Source organism: Seriola lalandi, unplaced genomic scaffold, assembly GCF_002814215.2.
Source record: "Seriola lalandi dorsalis isolate HSWRI2012SDOR001 ecotype SW California unplaced genomic scaffold, Sedor1 jcf7180002054280, whole genome shotgun sequence".
In the NCBI taxonomy this organism is placed as follows: Eukaryota; Metazoa; Chordata; class Actinopteri; order Carangiformes; family Carangidae; genus Seriola; species Seriola lalandi.
In genome coordinates, this window is record NW_019524833.1 from 192107 (window position 1) to 205961 (window position 13855).

Consider the following 13855-nt stretch of genomic DNA (forward strand, 5'->3'; position numbering starts at 1 on the left):
GGAAGGGCCTTCTACAAACAACTGCTACAGAGTTGAAGGCTCACTGTAGTCTTGAATATCACTCCATTAACATTTCTCTTAATTGGAGCTGTGGTTATAATACTAATCAGTCCCATACTTATTTAACATGAACGTCTAGCTGGAGGAAAGGGAGCCTTTAGTTGGCAATTAGGGAAATGGAATAAACAATAAATTAGCTTTCAAGCAGAAGCAAACAAACACCTTATCAGTCATTAGAGACACACAGCTACAGATGCACATAAGCATTTTGAGAGAAAACATCTTATGAATATAAACATTTGAGTTCACAAGACAAGAGGTTATAATAAACCCTATGAGCAGCACTACATCTCCAGGGCAGATTGGAGGGGGTCGCTATCAGAAAGTGACAAGTTGGGGCTAGCTGGTTAGCATGCTAACTTCAGTAGAAGAAAAGACATGATAGAGATAAGATAGAGATGAACACAGTTGCTGCTTTCCACTGCTGAAGACAGCTCTTTATTTTATTTTTGGCCAGAACTCCACAACAAGGTGATCATCATAAATGTTGGACATACTGTGGCTTTATAAAGTTAATATGGTGAACATGTTAGCATCTGTAGCTTGTTTAGCATTTATTTAGTTTCCTGTTTGTGGTGACCTGACAAATGTAGGGGAAATACTAATTTTCCTTTTAGCTCTATTATGGTCTTCAACAGCTCCTGAGAAACATCTTGAGTTGTTAAATACTTCACCGTGTTCAGCAGCTAGTCGCTAACTATACCTGCTGTGTGGTGCTGCACAGGTAGCATGCAGTCTGGTTTTAAAGGCTTTTTGCTGACAACAGCTGCCTGCTGCGGCCGAAGGTAATGCTCCAAGAGGGCAAAACTGTTGTGTCAGTGTCAGAAAACAAAAACAATTAGCTGAAAAACACTATAATATGTGATCTGCATAGACCTAAGGGGAACTGCAGAGTTTGATTATAATTATCTGTCGGTTTGTTACTACAAGTGACCCCTTCTCAAATGTCAGCCATTGTTTATGTTAAGATATTGATCGGTGCAGCTTTAAGGTCTTCACTGATAAGTCTAGCAAGTATTTCTGGAGAAAGGTTATGTTGCTTTTAGTACATGATTATGCTCCCTTTATATCCCACTTCATATTCAGTGAACATACTGCATCTAAGCAAACATCTGGAGAGGAAAAGATCATGTTTATATAGCATGTGAGTACAACCAATCGCTCAGCTAATACTCCATGTCCTCCCATGCTATGTCTGCACTTACTGGCTCTCCAGGTGATCCCTTGTCTCCCGGCCTTCCTGGTAAACCCTGCATTTGGAGCAAAGGCAGATAAACTGATTATGAGATACACTGTTATCTACCAAAACATATGGTAATTATGGAAACTTAAAAATAACCAAGGGGAGGAACGAAAAATGAAGCCAGGACAGTGACAGAAATCCGCGCATCAAAAAACTTCAATAATTAATTAATTCATCATTTATTTATGCACTTACATTATGTCCTGCTGGGCCCTGAGGACCAGCAACTCCTGGTGGACCCCTCAAGCCCTGAAACCCAAGTAAACGCACATTAGAGAAACACGTTTGATAAGCATAAACACATTGAATATTCATCTTTTGATTTTGAAATATTTACCGCAGGTCCAGGTTCCCCATTATTTCCTGGGAGCCCCTGTGAGAGAAAAGCATTGCAAAATTTAGAGATGCGTAAATAAATACACTGCGGTCGGATAATGTACAGTAACCACTGGGCTGGCATTGAAGATCATACCGATGGTCCCATTTTGCCCTCTCCTGCAGGACCCCTGTCTCCTGGTACTCCTGGTTCTCCTTGTGACCCTGGTTGACCCTGGCAGAACAGAAACAAAGTTTACTTCTCCATCATCATCCTGCTCCTCAGGTAATGTCAGTCAGGCCGTCGATGTTTGGCTAAGAGTCTCACTCGACACGGACACCGTCAGATTCAGCGATGCCTGCTGATCCCAGAAATAACACAGTGCTTTTAATCTTTGATGAAAAAAAAAACAAAAAAAACAATCTGCAGTTGACATTTTGCTACTCAGAAGAGAAGACGTATTGTTGATGAGGGTGAACGATTTGACACCATAAATCCAGCAAATGCCCCTGTCGAGCGTCTTCCATCCCGTGCCCTCGACATCAAGCTCTTCACACAGCAAAGAGCCGGTCATAATCAGAGCAGCGGTCACAGTGCAGTGGACATAGAAATTGCTTTTGCTGCTTTCAACAAAAATGAATTGTTTTTCTCATCTGTGCCACAAGAAAAAGTTTTCACATCAACAAAAGAGCACCTGTGCATGATAAAGAAAAAAAAAAGAAACACCTCCGGCAAACTAGAAAGCTTACACACACACTACACACACACTTTGTTACAACTTTCTAAAATTACATTACCTTTGGCCCTGAGGGTCCTTGGATTCCCTGTGGTCCTGGTTCTCCCTGTAATGTCAAAAGAAATTACATAAATCGAATCACGTGTGACTTAAAAAGTGGAATTAAGCTTCTTCTGAATAAATCATTTAGGGCTCAACGTGTGTGCGAGCTGCCATTCTTCATGCACGTAATTGTTAGCGAGGCCTCGGGGCTGCACCTGGCAGCTGTAAAAAAACAGAACCGCTGTGAGCCAAATCTGTTGTGCTCCTGTGTTGCTTTAATGTGATATGTCCCAACAGTGTTGTTCCTGTTTGCTGCTGCCTCGTCAGCAGGACGGCCACATGTCTGGGGTGAAAAATGATGAAGAAACATGTTGAGCTGCAGAGCAAAATGTGCCTAGTCAGACTCATTTTCCTATTGTGTAGTGGTTGCAGCATGTATTAGAGCCAGGGCGATGTTTACAAGCAGAGCACGTGGAATACAAGAGACTCTTAATGAGATTTTCTATGAAGAAGAACAGACATATTTATCGTTAAATCATTGTTTCCAATGACTTAAAATCATACACAGAGCTACTACTCTCTTAAACCCCACTGACCTGCCGGTGGCTAAGTCCTTACAAACTTTATTTTACGCAGAACTATATTCTAAATTGTAGGAGAGATGCTGACATTTCCAAAGATAGCAGATATGTGAACAAAGCATTGCACAAGGCATCTGATTTTTTTTATATTAAATGAGAAATGAAATAAGATGCAACTCTTTCAATCTTCAGTTTTCGGACTGATACAGAATTTATATGATACTGTAAATAATATAAAATTAGATCTTTCCAACTTTAGCTTTTAACATTTAAAAAATCAATGCAGAAGAACCAGAGATAATGTCCATTTTTTTCAATTCCGCTCATTCTTCTTTCTTGTAACAACCTGGCGCCTAGATTACCCACAATGCAATCTGTGAACAGTTGGGTCAGTTGAGATTCGGGTGTGTTATGCTAGTATTGGGGAATGTAGTCTCTTGCTGCTTGCCTGACGTCACTTGAAGCGGTTTATCAGACTTCACGCAGAGTTCCCTCTGGAGCCACAAAAGTTTTTATACAAATCCTTTCACATTAATTCACCACAAGACTTGGAATCAGACTGTGACGTGTAAAATTGTTGGAGTTTTCCTTTAAGGGAAAATAAATACATATCCCCAAAAAACATGGTTAAACATCACTCTTCAAGTCTACAACAGGACTGAGGTACGATAAGGTTTTAAATATACTCTGATGGGAGAAATAGGTGTCTTACATTTTGACCGTCTTTCCCCTTCCCCGTTGGTCCAGGGGGTCCTGTCAAACCGGGGTCTCCGGGTGGGCCTGCGAGACCTGTTTGTCCTGGTTTACCTGGTTCACCCTAAAATGAATGTTACAGTAAAGAGATAACTGTATCATCTTTCAAAGCTACAACAGGTACATCATCAGATGTGCTGCTCAGATTTCTATACGGTGTAACTGTAAAACTCTTCCATGTGTAACACGGTTACTGTTACTGGGAATATGGGCTTTGTGTATGTGGGGGATGGTAATGACAAGGGAACCAAACATCTGCATAATAACTTGTGGAGAAAGACAAGGAAAACACAAAGACAGAAAACAAAGAAGATGAAAATGTCACGTGATGCAGTAGAGAGAGTTTTGTATTGCTATTGTGCAACTCCTACATGTAGCTGCTGTTGCTGCTGCTGCAGCAGGATTTAAATGAATTCAAAGACTTCTCTTCTGAAACAATAATGAAGGACATACAAGGTCACTCTCTCTTCTCTGCAGACTTATTTTTATTCTGCACTGCCAAAACCATTCTGATCATTGCCTGAATCCATCCAACCAAATATACGCATCGCTTTTCAAAAACAGGCGACTGACCTTGTCTCCTCTCTGTCCAGCTGGACCAGGAGGCCCAATGATCCCCGGTATGCCCTAGAAGACAGACAACTGCTGGTTTCATACTGAGGTGATTTGTTATCGGTGGCGTCTGTCAATATTTTATACCACACGGACGTCATTCATGTAGATAGTCAGGGGAAATGCACTCTTATGTTGATTTTAAATGGTATAGAAAGGACCTACCACATTTCCTGGCAATCCACGAAGACCTTGAGGACCGGCTACGCCAGGTGGACCCTGGGAGAAACACATCAGCCATTAAGGTTGAGTAAAATCTTCCCTCCTGCTGTTGAATGGTGAATCACATAAAATCTGACAACTCACAGGGTCTCCAACGCGTCCTGTCTCTCCTGTAAGTCCAGTGTCACCTTTCGGTCCCTGGAATTTAAAAACAGCCATTGAGAAGTTTTCCACTTAAATAGACTGTAAAGGAGGTGAGGGGTCAGGAGCATCTTACCGGGGGTCCAGCTGGTCCCTTAAAACCTTGTTCACCAGGTAACCCTCTTTGGCCCTTCAGAGAAGACACATCAATTAAATGTGTTAGTTTAAATAGTGCAGGTCTACATGCTGAATTGGTAATATTCATTTTCATATATACTTTTCATGTTTTTCATAAACTTATAATGATGGAAGGTCTATTATGATTCCAGATGAAAAAGACATAAAATTAATAAAAGGTTGTGCAATAAAAGGTGAAGATGCATGAAGAAGTTACTCTGATACTCTGCAACAAAATCATCATTAACTGAACACCACCTTCACATGGTGACCTGAGAAAGTCAAAGACAACAGAAATGCATATTGTGTGTGTGTGTGTGTGTGTTTGTGTGTTGCTTACAGTACGTAATTTATTTTTGCTAATTTTTATGCAGCTTCCAGGCTTACTGGATCCTAAATATACCAACATTTCCTGCATTCTATTCTGGTCCACATAATATACTGTACATCTATAAATTGAAGCAGATAGAAAATCAGGTCAGTGCATTACTGCCTCTTACAGTTTAATTTACTTTTCCAATTAAAAAAAGTCCCCAGAGCTCTCCTACTGTAGCAGGCTTGCTTTGCTCTCTGGTCACACTGGATCTCTACTGACATCTAGTGGATTCCTCTTGATACTGGCAGATGTAGAGTCATGCTTCAGTGTTGGTAAAAGTGAAGAAGAAAAGACCAGCAGCAACAACACAGAGGGGGAAAAACTCACCATCTCTCCTGGTTTCCCTTGATCTCCTTTCTCTCCCTTTTCTCCAGGTGTTCCCTTGAGGTGAGATCAAACGATGCAGAGTTTAAATAAAGAAGAAGCAGAAGAAGAAGGGGAAGATGAAAGGAACAACAAAGAACGAATCAACATCCATCAGTTTATATATATATATATATATCTACTGTATATAAATCCAGCACATGATAAATATCATAAACACAACCATGTGCAGTTCGTATCTCTGAAGCAACAACTATATATTCTCTAGAATTCCACTAATCTCACAATGAAGTTTGGTTTGTTTGTTCTACTCACAGGTTCACCAGGCTCAGGGATGACATTTGCCACCTGTGGGGGGAAAAAAAACAGACAGAAGGAAAATCATTCACTGCATCAGCACTGAATGCTGAGTGAAACAGCATGGCTGACTTTGCGTCTCGTGTTAACATGCACACTAGAAAGAGCAGAAATTTTACTGACATTTCCTGGAGCGCCAGGCGGTCCCCTCGCTCCAACTTCACCCTGAGGCAAGAGACAATATGTTCACATAGTATGCATACTAATTACCTTATTACAGCTAACACTGCAGCGTGACCATTACTGAGACAGAGGAGGATGACTACTGTAACACGGCAGTGAGAATTCAGCATTTCTGTCTGTAAATGCCTGTCAAATAATTTTACATTATAAAGTTGTGCAACATATGACACAAGTTCATTGACGCTTATTTACCTTGTCTCCCCTTTCACCTTTTGGCCCATTTGGTCCATCCAGTCCTCTTTCTCCCTGTGAAAGAGAGGCCAAAATCAGAATTTCAACATTTCAACAACCACATATTTGCACATTAATACAGGCGAAAAGAGGTCTTTTTAAATGAAATCAAGAACAGTGGCTCACAAAGTGTCATGTGGGGACACCAATCAGCCCTTGAAGGGGTCCCAGGAGGTTACCAAGCCAAATTAGGAGCAGTTAATTTCACTAGAGTTTATTTCACCAGAAATTATTTCTGTTGCATAATAATATAAGTGACCTTTAGAGCAGTGGCTCTCAAACTTTTTCATGTCAAGGACCCCTAAACTGGCACAAAGTACACCACGGACCCCTATTTGATAAGATTTTGTCCCCAGCTCGCCCCATCTGATAAGATTTGTGCTTTTAGATATTTCATGAGAGGAAGTGTTTGAAACCCCATGACCCTTGTGGATGGAATGATCGTGAAAATAGATTATTCTCCATTTTGATGGAAACCCTGTCAAGGAGCCCTGAGGAACACCAGACCCCACTTTGAGAACCACTGCTATAGAGGATGTTTGCCCATGCACAGTTGCAAGCTGTGAATGAGCCTACACCTGGTGATGCACCTACCGGAATGCCCCTGTCTCCTCTCGCTCCATCAGCACCTGGTTGTCCAGGGGAACCAGCTTCCCCCTTTAAAAATCACATACGTGTGACATGATGAAATATGTTTGAATATGATGAGTTGAAAAAACAAAACAAAACAAAACAAAACAAAACAAAAAATAACAAAAACTAAAGGAAAGTCAACAGCTGTGAACTCACTCTCTCCCCTGGAGGTCCTCTTGGTCCAGGTGGCCCATCATCACCCTGGGGAGAAGACAAACGGACGTCAAAATGTCAGATTTGCATTTGGAAAATACACATGCTATCTCATAAGCTGCATATGTCTTCAGTCGTGTCCTGTGTGTTTCTGGGTAAGATTAAATCACATTACCTTAGGTCCAGGCTTTCCAGAAAAACCATCTGTTCCCCGCTCTCCCCTGGGCCCCTTCAGAGACACAAGATTACGATTTAGATGTCATACTTTAAAAAAACAAAACAGCGTTTGTGAAAAAAAACATTTGCCAGGCACTGTATGTAGTGAAAGGTAAATGCACTTCAACTCAGTTTAGCCACTGCATTAAATTTAAGTACATCAATTTAAAATGGTTTATACAGGCTTTGTTTTCTTTAAAAAGTAATTTGTGCTTTCACTGCTCGGTTAAGTTCCGCAGTAAAACTTGTCTTAGCTTACACGTTTCGTTTCTATTACATTTTCCACTATATTTCTAAAGTGTATGTGCCACTTAAATAATGATACATTGTAAATTTTGTAGGTAATGCAGCTGTTTTCCATGCTTGCTAGCTTATCAATAGTACCTTAGAGAATCAGAAGTTATGAGCCTCACAGTCAATAACCTTGCATTGTTCACAGTTACTGAAACTTAAAGCACAGGTTTAAACTTAATTGAGGTTGATGAGAACAGTGAGATTGAACCAGAACAGTAAAGCTGCAGGCGTTAAAACAATAACACTCATCTGGAAGATGCTAAAAAAGCTAAAGCTAAAAAGGATGGGTGATATGTGGGTAATAATTCTTTGAGCCATTGTTCATATGAAATGTTTGATTGGTGCAATTTAAGTATGACTAGCATGGCAGGCAAGAAGAGAATAATAAAGTTATTCTAAAAGGTGACACAAACCATGGCACCATCGTTTCCAGGAAGACCGTCGAGACCGTCTTTACCAGGAAGACCCTTAGAAGATCAGGGACAAAGGGTTGACATTTAGTGACGCTTGCAGATTAAGCACCTATGACTCAAAGTAACATTAATAACAAATTACAGTATGTTTGAGAATATAAGGGCCGACTCACAGGCTTTCCAGGCTCTCCAGGTTTGCCTGAAAATCCAATTTCACCAGGCAGACCCTTTGTAAAGAGAGAAAAGGTATATGTCAAGATGTTAAACGTTCTGTAACAGATATGATTTAATTGTCAAAGCCAATGATCATATTCAACAATAACTGCCACGTCCTCATTTCAGTTTCTGGTCACTTACAGGAGGTCCAGTGTGTCCTTGGTTTCCTGGCGACCCAGGTGGACCCTGAGGACCCTGCAAAATAAGAAATATACAATACATTAGTGAAAATTTGTATCACTTGCTTATCAACTCACAACTTACAGACTTTGTAGGATTGTTTAAAATTAAAATAAGATAAACATTGTGCCATATTCATGAAATATTTTCTTGCCATATATGTTCAAAATAAATAAATTCTCCTCATATGGACTTCCAAAAAACATAGTGTACATCAGTACCAGTGAGCAGCCACTAGAGGGGGCTATTATTGTGCTGTAAACGCCTCATTCAACCTTGGATACACTTGAAGACAGGTGAATTTCTATTGCGCTTGAGGGAGCAATTCGGGAAATTAATTGACATAACCTGTTGGTTTTAATCTAGCCTGTTTATTTTCCCGCTATTAAAAACACACAGTGTAGACACCTATGAGAGAGGCACTCATTTTGTGCTTCGTGGGTCACATCAAATATTGAGCAGCCCACACAATTAAAATACACAATTAATTCTCCTCAGCTCTCCTTGAGAGGTCACAGGCAAAAAAAACAAAAAAACAGTGACATGAGCTGTACATAAACAAGGGGTCATTTTAAACAAGTGTATTACCAATATGTATGTGTGCGTTTTGCATGTTATGAAACTCAAACAGTTCTTACAGGAGGTCCAGGAAGGCCGTCCACTCCAGGCAATCCACTCTCTCCCTTCTTTCCCTGAAAGACAACACATAAATTGAATTAACGCCCACATTAAACACAATCAATACATAAGTTGAGCTGTTTCCAGGTCGAAGCTACTATCGAGGATGAGGTCATATAGTTGTTTTTCGAAATTGGAAGGTTCAGCAACAATGTGGGAGTTAAAAAAACAAACAAAAAAAAAAACATGTTTTAACTTTCTCATGGCTGCATATTTCTAGGCCAATTCCAGTATTTTTAAACACAGCATTATAGATTCAGCACCAGAAGTTGGCAGGATAGAAAGGGCTTTCAAACAACAACATTAAAGCTGTGACAAAAAACAGTTGCACTTTATTTCTTAGATCTGTAATTGACTAATATTTTCCCAGGGATTTTGAGGTAAAGCGCTATGTAATCTGGTAGATATGAGGATTACATTTATATGTTCTGAGATTGTTGTATAGGTTGAAGTTTTAATAAGATGTTAGTTATATTGAGTCAATAAGCAGTTCTGCCTTACAAATACACCTGTACACCTGTAAAAACATGATGCCATAAAATTTTCATGAACATTTCTGTTGGCTCTGGAAGCCGCCATGTCACCTCAACAGTCAACAGACAACTGCAGCTGAGGGAGGAGAGCTACATCAAGGGAAAGCTAGCCACAGCTAGCCTTAGCAAACGTTTAAACTACACTTACAGATTTGTAACTGAAATGTTTTGATGAACTAACATATTGGTAATTCATTTGGTTATTCCACATAGGCAGCAGCTAAATACAGTCACAGATGAGAAAAAAAAAACTAGCAAAACTCCTGCTAATGCTAATCTATCTTTCTAGTTTAAGAGACTGACAGTAACTTTGGTTTCGGCTAAAAATTCACGCGATTTAGTTTAGTCAATCGATTTTAAAAATCACATATTTTAAAATGCATTATATTGTAAATTAAATTATTTTCAATTTTCAATATAAAAATGAACAGACTCAACTAAACAGATAAATGTAATCCTTATGAAATATGGACTCTAATCTGTCAAAATAAAGTTTATTTTCCTAAACAAGCTAGTTAAAATGGACAAGAAAGCTAAATGGAGTCTTTTGTTGTTCCCATTGTCCACATCCCAGCTCACACTGTCCTCTGATACCCAGTGACTGAGCCCGGGGCTGGCCTGGCGTGGCTGTGGCCACCCCCAGGCTTTCTGTAAAAGGCTAAAAAGTTATTAGATGAAACTAAGAACATTGCCAACACATCCACAAACATAATAATGTAACCTCTGTACAACGCCATACCACTAAGAACAAACTGAACAAAATTCTCATTACTGTACCACCCCATAGTGAGTACTGGCCTCGACCTGGCCACCCTCATGAAAATTGTCTGGCTCTGCCGCTGGTCATATCAGGATAAAGGTGAACAGACTGGCCTCAGCGGCGGTGACTCAAACAGCTGATGAGAGCTTTGCTGCAGTGGAGATGAGAGTGGCTAAATCTCTACCAACTCAACCATACAGACAACTCTATCAGCAGCAGTGGAGACCACCCGCTCTCAGCCTACCTTAACCCCCCCCCCCCCCTTCCCACACTCTATCCCTGCGCATCTTCAGCTGAGGTATAACAACGCTAACCCTCAAGAAAATAGGTCAAGCTCCTTCGCCATCTGTCTGTTTTTTGGGGTTCTCTTTGGAGGCATCCCGTCGGGCTGTAAAATGATTCAGTGGGACCTCCGATGATATTACGAAATAAGAGCAAAAGCTGCACAGAGGGAGATTTTCTAGATATTGCGGGAATCTTAACCCAGTGTGATCGCTTTATTCATGTTAATAAACTGTAAATCCCTTGATCTCCGAGGAGCTTGTCTGGCCGAGTGCGTTCTGCTGGTAGAAAAGTCTTTCATTCGTGGCCAGAGGAGGTTTGGCTCGACTGTGCTGCCCAACTGAGCAGCTGCAAATGTTGATTCCAACATGCTGCTGATGAGAAGTTAATTGCTCCCAGAAAAGAAGGGGAAGGGATGTCACTATCTTTGTTAATGTTTTGGAAGAACAAATTATGTAGAACCACTGTGTCTGTTTTAATTACACACTGCTGTGTGATGGGACCAGGGTGGAGGGAGACGGAGGGAACAGGATCCAGACGAGGGACAGTTTTTGTAGATAATTCTCTGATAACAGCTAAAGCATCAGCTCTGATTAGCATGAAGAATAAATATCAGTTTTATTTATCCTAAATAATCCCATTGGGATATGATAAATACAGTTATGGGACTACAGTATAAACTTCCAATTACTGCAAATTACAGTTTTTGTTGTGCAAGAGCAGCTCTGGAGGCAAAACCATCTAATTTTAGTCAAAAGTCAGTAGACAGTTTTACTGCGTTAGTAAAGTCAGACTAAAGCAATAAAAACCACAGAACTCCTTAGCCACTATGCATTAAGATATTTCTCATGTATTTCTTTGTTATTGTCACATAATTATTGTTTTTGTGACTTTAAACATTCCTGGTTTATATTTTCTCATGATTAGAAAGAGATTTCTTCGTGATACAAACTTATCTCCTTGAAATTCTTTTTATAATTCTACCAACTTGTTTTGCCAATTGTGTTTCAATGGGAAATGTAATTGGACAGGACAGGACTTTGACACTGGAGACTGGTTGCATTCTGAATCCTGCTTGGCAATGAAAGCACTTTGTCAAGGTTCCAAGTTACATGTAAATAAAATTAACATAAATACAAGGTTGCATTAGCCTTTAATGTTGTGATCATAACATAATGAAACAACTTTTCACTTTGTATCAAAATTACATGATATAATCTGCTTTGGCCATAGAAAAGACAAGAGGTAAGAGAAGAAAAAGTTAATATGTGCCTTTCAGGCAAATCAACCTCTGAGGTTTTCTATTATCTCACTGCAATGAGTTTGCACTTGGATAGAAATGATGCTAAACTCCAGTGTAAACCATATCCAACCCCTAGCCTCAACATTGCTCAGCAAATAGCCTAGGTTACGGCATGTTTAGATTTAGGTTACAGGAGTAGAAGTACATGGGATATGCCCATAGTTTGTGTGGAGATCTGCCAAGTTGCCAGTTTCTTGCCAGTCAACCTCTCCTTTTGCCCGGTGATATAATTCAACCATTCTATCTCCAGAGCAGTTTTACTTCTGATAAATGTTTTATGAGGAGACTCTAATGTGCTGTAAACTCAGGTCAGATACGTCTACACCAACAGAACAACAAAGATTACATCTCACAGATGTAGGTATTTGGACAGCTGTATAGTTTGTTGAGCATGTCCTGGTATAGTACAGGGTCTAAGTATGATGAAGAAATGTAAGGAAGCAAAGTTCAGATAAACTCCCATCAAAACGAGATTCTTACCCTTTGGCCAAACTCTCCAGGCTCTCCAGGCAGACCTAGTGGTCCAGGAGGACCCTGAGACATGAAATGTTCAAAGTCAGCAAGAGTTCAAATGGCATGACTGGTGTTTTCATGTACTACATGTGAACAGGTGACTTTTCCACAACAGAAAAAAATATCAAAAGTTGAACAGCAGGATAGAGGAAACATGTAGGAAGGAAGTATTAAATCATGATCCTTACAGGAGGCCCTGGGGGGCCGTCGGCCCCTGGAGGCCCAGGAGGTCCAGTAATTCCCTGAAACAGGTCAAACACATGAATAAATATTTTACACATATCATTATATACACAATGTGGACAGTTACAGCTCACACTTTGAAACTGTACAGATAATGAATCATTTAAAACATACAGTCTTACAAAGTAAATACACCAAAACAAAAGTCATAGTGGTGTAGTTGTGTTTGTATTCATTGATCAATGCATTAATAATCTGCTGCCCATTTCAATCCCTTATACACAGTAGGTAATTACACTAAATGATAATTAATAGGTGGTCTTTAAATTTTGACTTAATCCGTTGAAGAGGCAAAAATGATAAACCATTTTATGATTGAACAATTACTCACCTTTTCACCCCGTAAGCCTTCTTTCTGAAACTGAAATTAACACAATGAGTAACTAATTACATTAAGTAAGACTAATGATTTTAATATTAGTATATCATTGTCAAATTCACTTTGCTAACCTGGTCTAATTACTGCGATGAAATAAGGCCAGAGGCAATGGGTAGCTCTTATCTCCCACTCACATAAATGGTATTTTTAGTGTTTTCTAGCACGTGTGTCATCAGAAAACTTTCATACAGATAAGATGTTGTTGGTCTTTCTTCTGTCAAATTATTCCATCTTTACTTTTCTATCTTACTGAAAATAATAAAAAAAAAAAACATATTGGGAAAACGTGTTCCTCTCTTCTTCATAGAGCTGTAACAGTAACGATTACATTCATTACAAATTTCCCATCAGAAAATTGTAAAATGAAAAAGGCCACTCTGATTTCTCAGAGATATATTGATATTATTTCTTTTGATGAGTCCAAACATCCGAACTCACAAGAACTTTGCGTTACTATGATTTGTTTCAAAGAAAAGTTTTTCTCATTTTTGCTTGAAAATTACTCAAAAATGATTGATTATGAAAATAGTTGGCGATAAACACTCTGTCAATCGCCTAATCAAACAACCAACCTATTCATACAACTTTAGTCCTTTACTTCCTTCATACACTCCAGCTTGCTCCTGTTTTGTGCTTCCATTTAGGAAGATCAGCTCAGTAAGGACAGTAGGTAAATCTTGCCCATGATTACCTGGTTTTTTAATTGTGATAATCATAAAAATGTGTAATTGATTGTAGTTAAAATGCACAATATGACCTTTAATT

At 39.5% G+C, this 13855-nt stretch overlaps 1 protein-coding gene across 3 annotated transcripts in view; it reads right to left on the reverse strand.

Moving 5' to 3' along the window:
• col22a1 (collagen, type XXII, alpha 1) overlaps positions 1-13855 on the reverse strand; it is a 56895-nt gene that overhangs the window by 16580 nt on the left and 26460 nt on the right. For all 3 annotated transcript variants that reach the window (XM_087173775.1, XM_023405603.2, XM_087173776.1), the window contains 24 exons: positions 13043-13072; positions 12657-12710; positions 12436-12489; positions 9038-9091; positions 8361-8414; positions 8177-8230; positions 8004-8057; positions 7256-7309; positions 7084-7128; positions 6889-6951; positions 6256-6309; positions 6004-6045; positions 5839-5871; positions 5527-5580; positions 4783-4836; positions 4650-4703; positions 4509-4562; positions 4305-4358; positions 3691-3795; positions 2417-2461; positions 1776-1853; positions 1641-1676; positions 1499-1552; positions 1266-1310 (listed from right to left, as the gene is read on the reverse strand). In XM_087173775.1, coding sequence (XP_087029901.1) covers positions 1266-1310; positions 1499-1552; positions 1641-1676; positions 1776-1853; positions 2417-2461; positions 3691-3795; positions 4305-4358; positions 4509-4562; positions 4650-4703; positions 4783-4836; positions 5527-5580; positions 5839-5871; positions 6004-6045; positions 6256-6309; positions 6889-6951; positions 7084-7128; positions 7256-7309; positions 8004-8057; positions 8177-8230; positions 8361-8414; positions 9038-9091; positions 12436-12489; positions 12657-12710; positions 13043-13072 — 1278 coding nt within the window. The remainder of the gene's footprint in view (positions 1-1265; positions 1311-1498; positions 1553-1640; positions 1677-1775; positions 1854-2416; positions 2462-3690; positions 3796-4304; positions 4359-4508; positions 4563-4649; positions 4704-4782; positions 4837-5526; positions 5581-5838; positions 5872-6003; positions 6046-6255; positions 6310-6888; positions 6952-7083; positions 7129-7255; positions 7310-8003; positions 8058-8176; positions 8231-8360; positions 8415-9037; positions 9092-12435; positions 12490-12656; positions 12711-13042; positions 13073-13855) is intronic.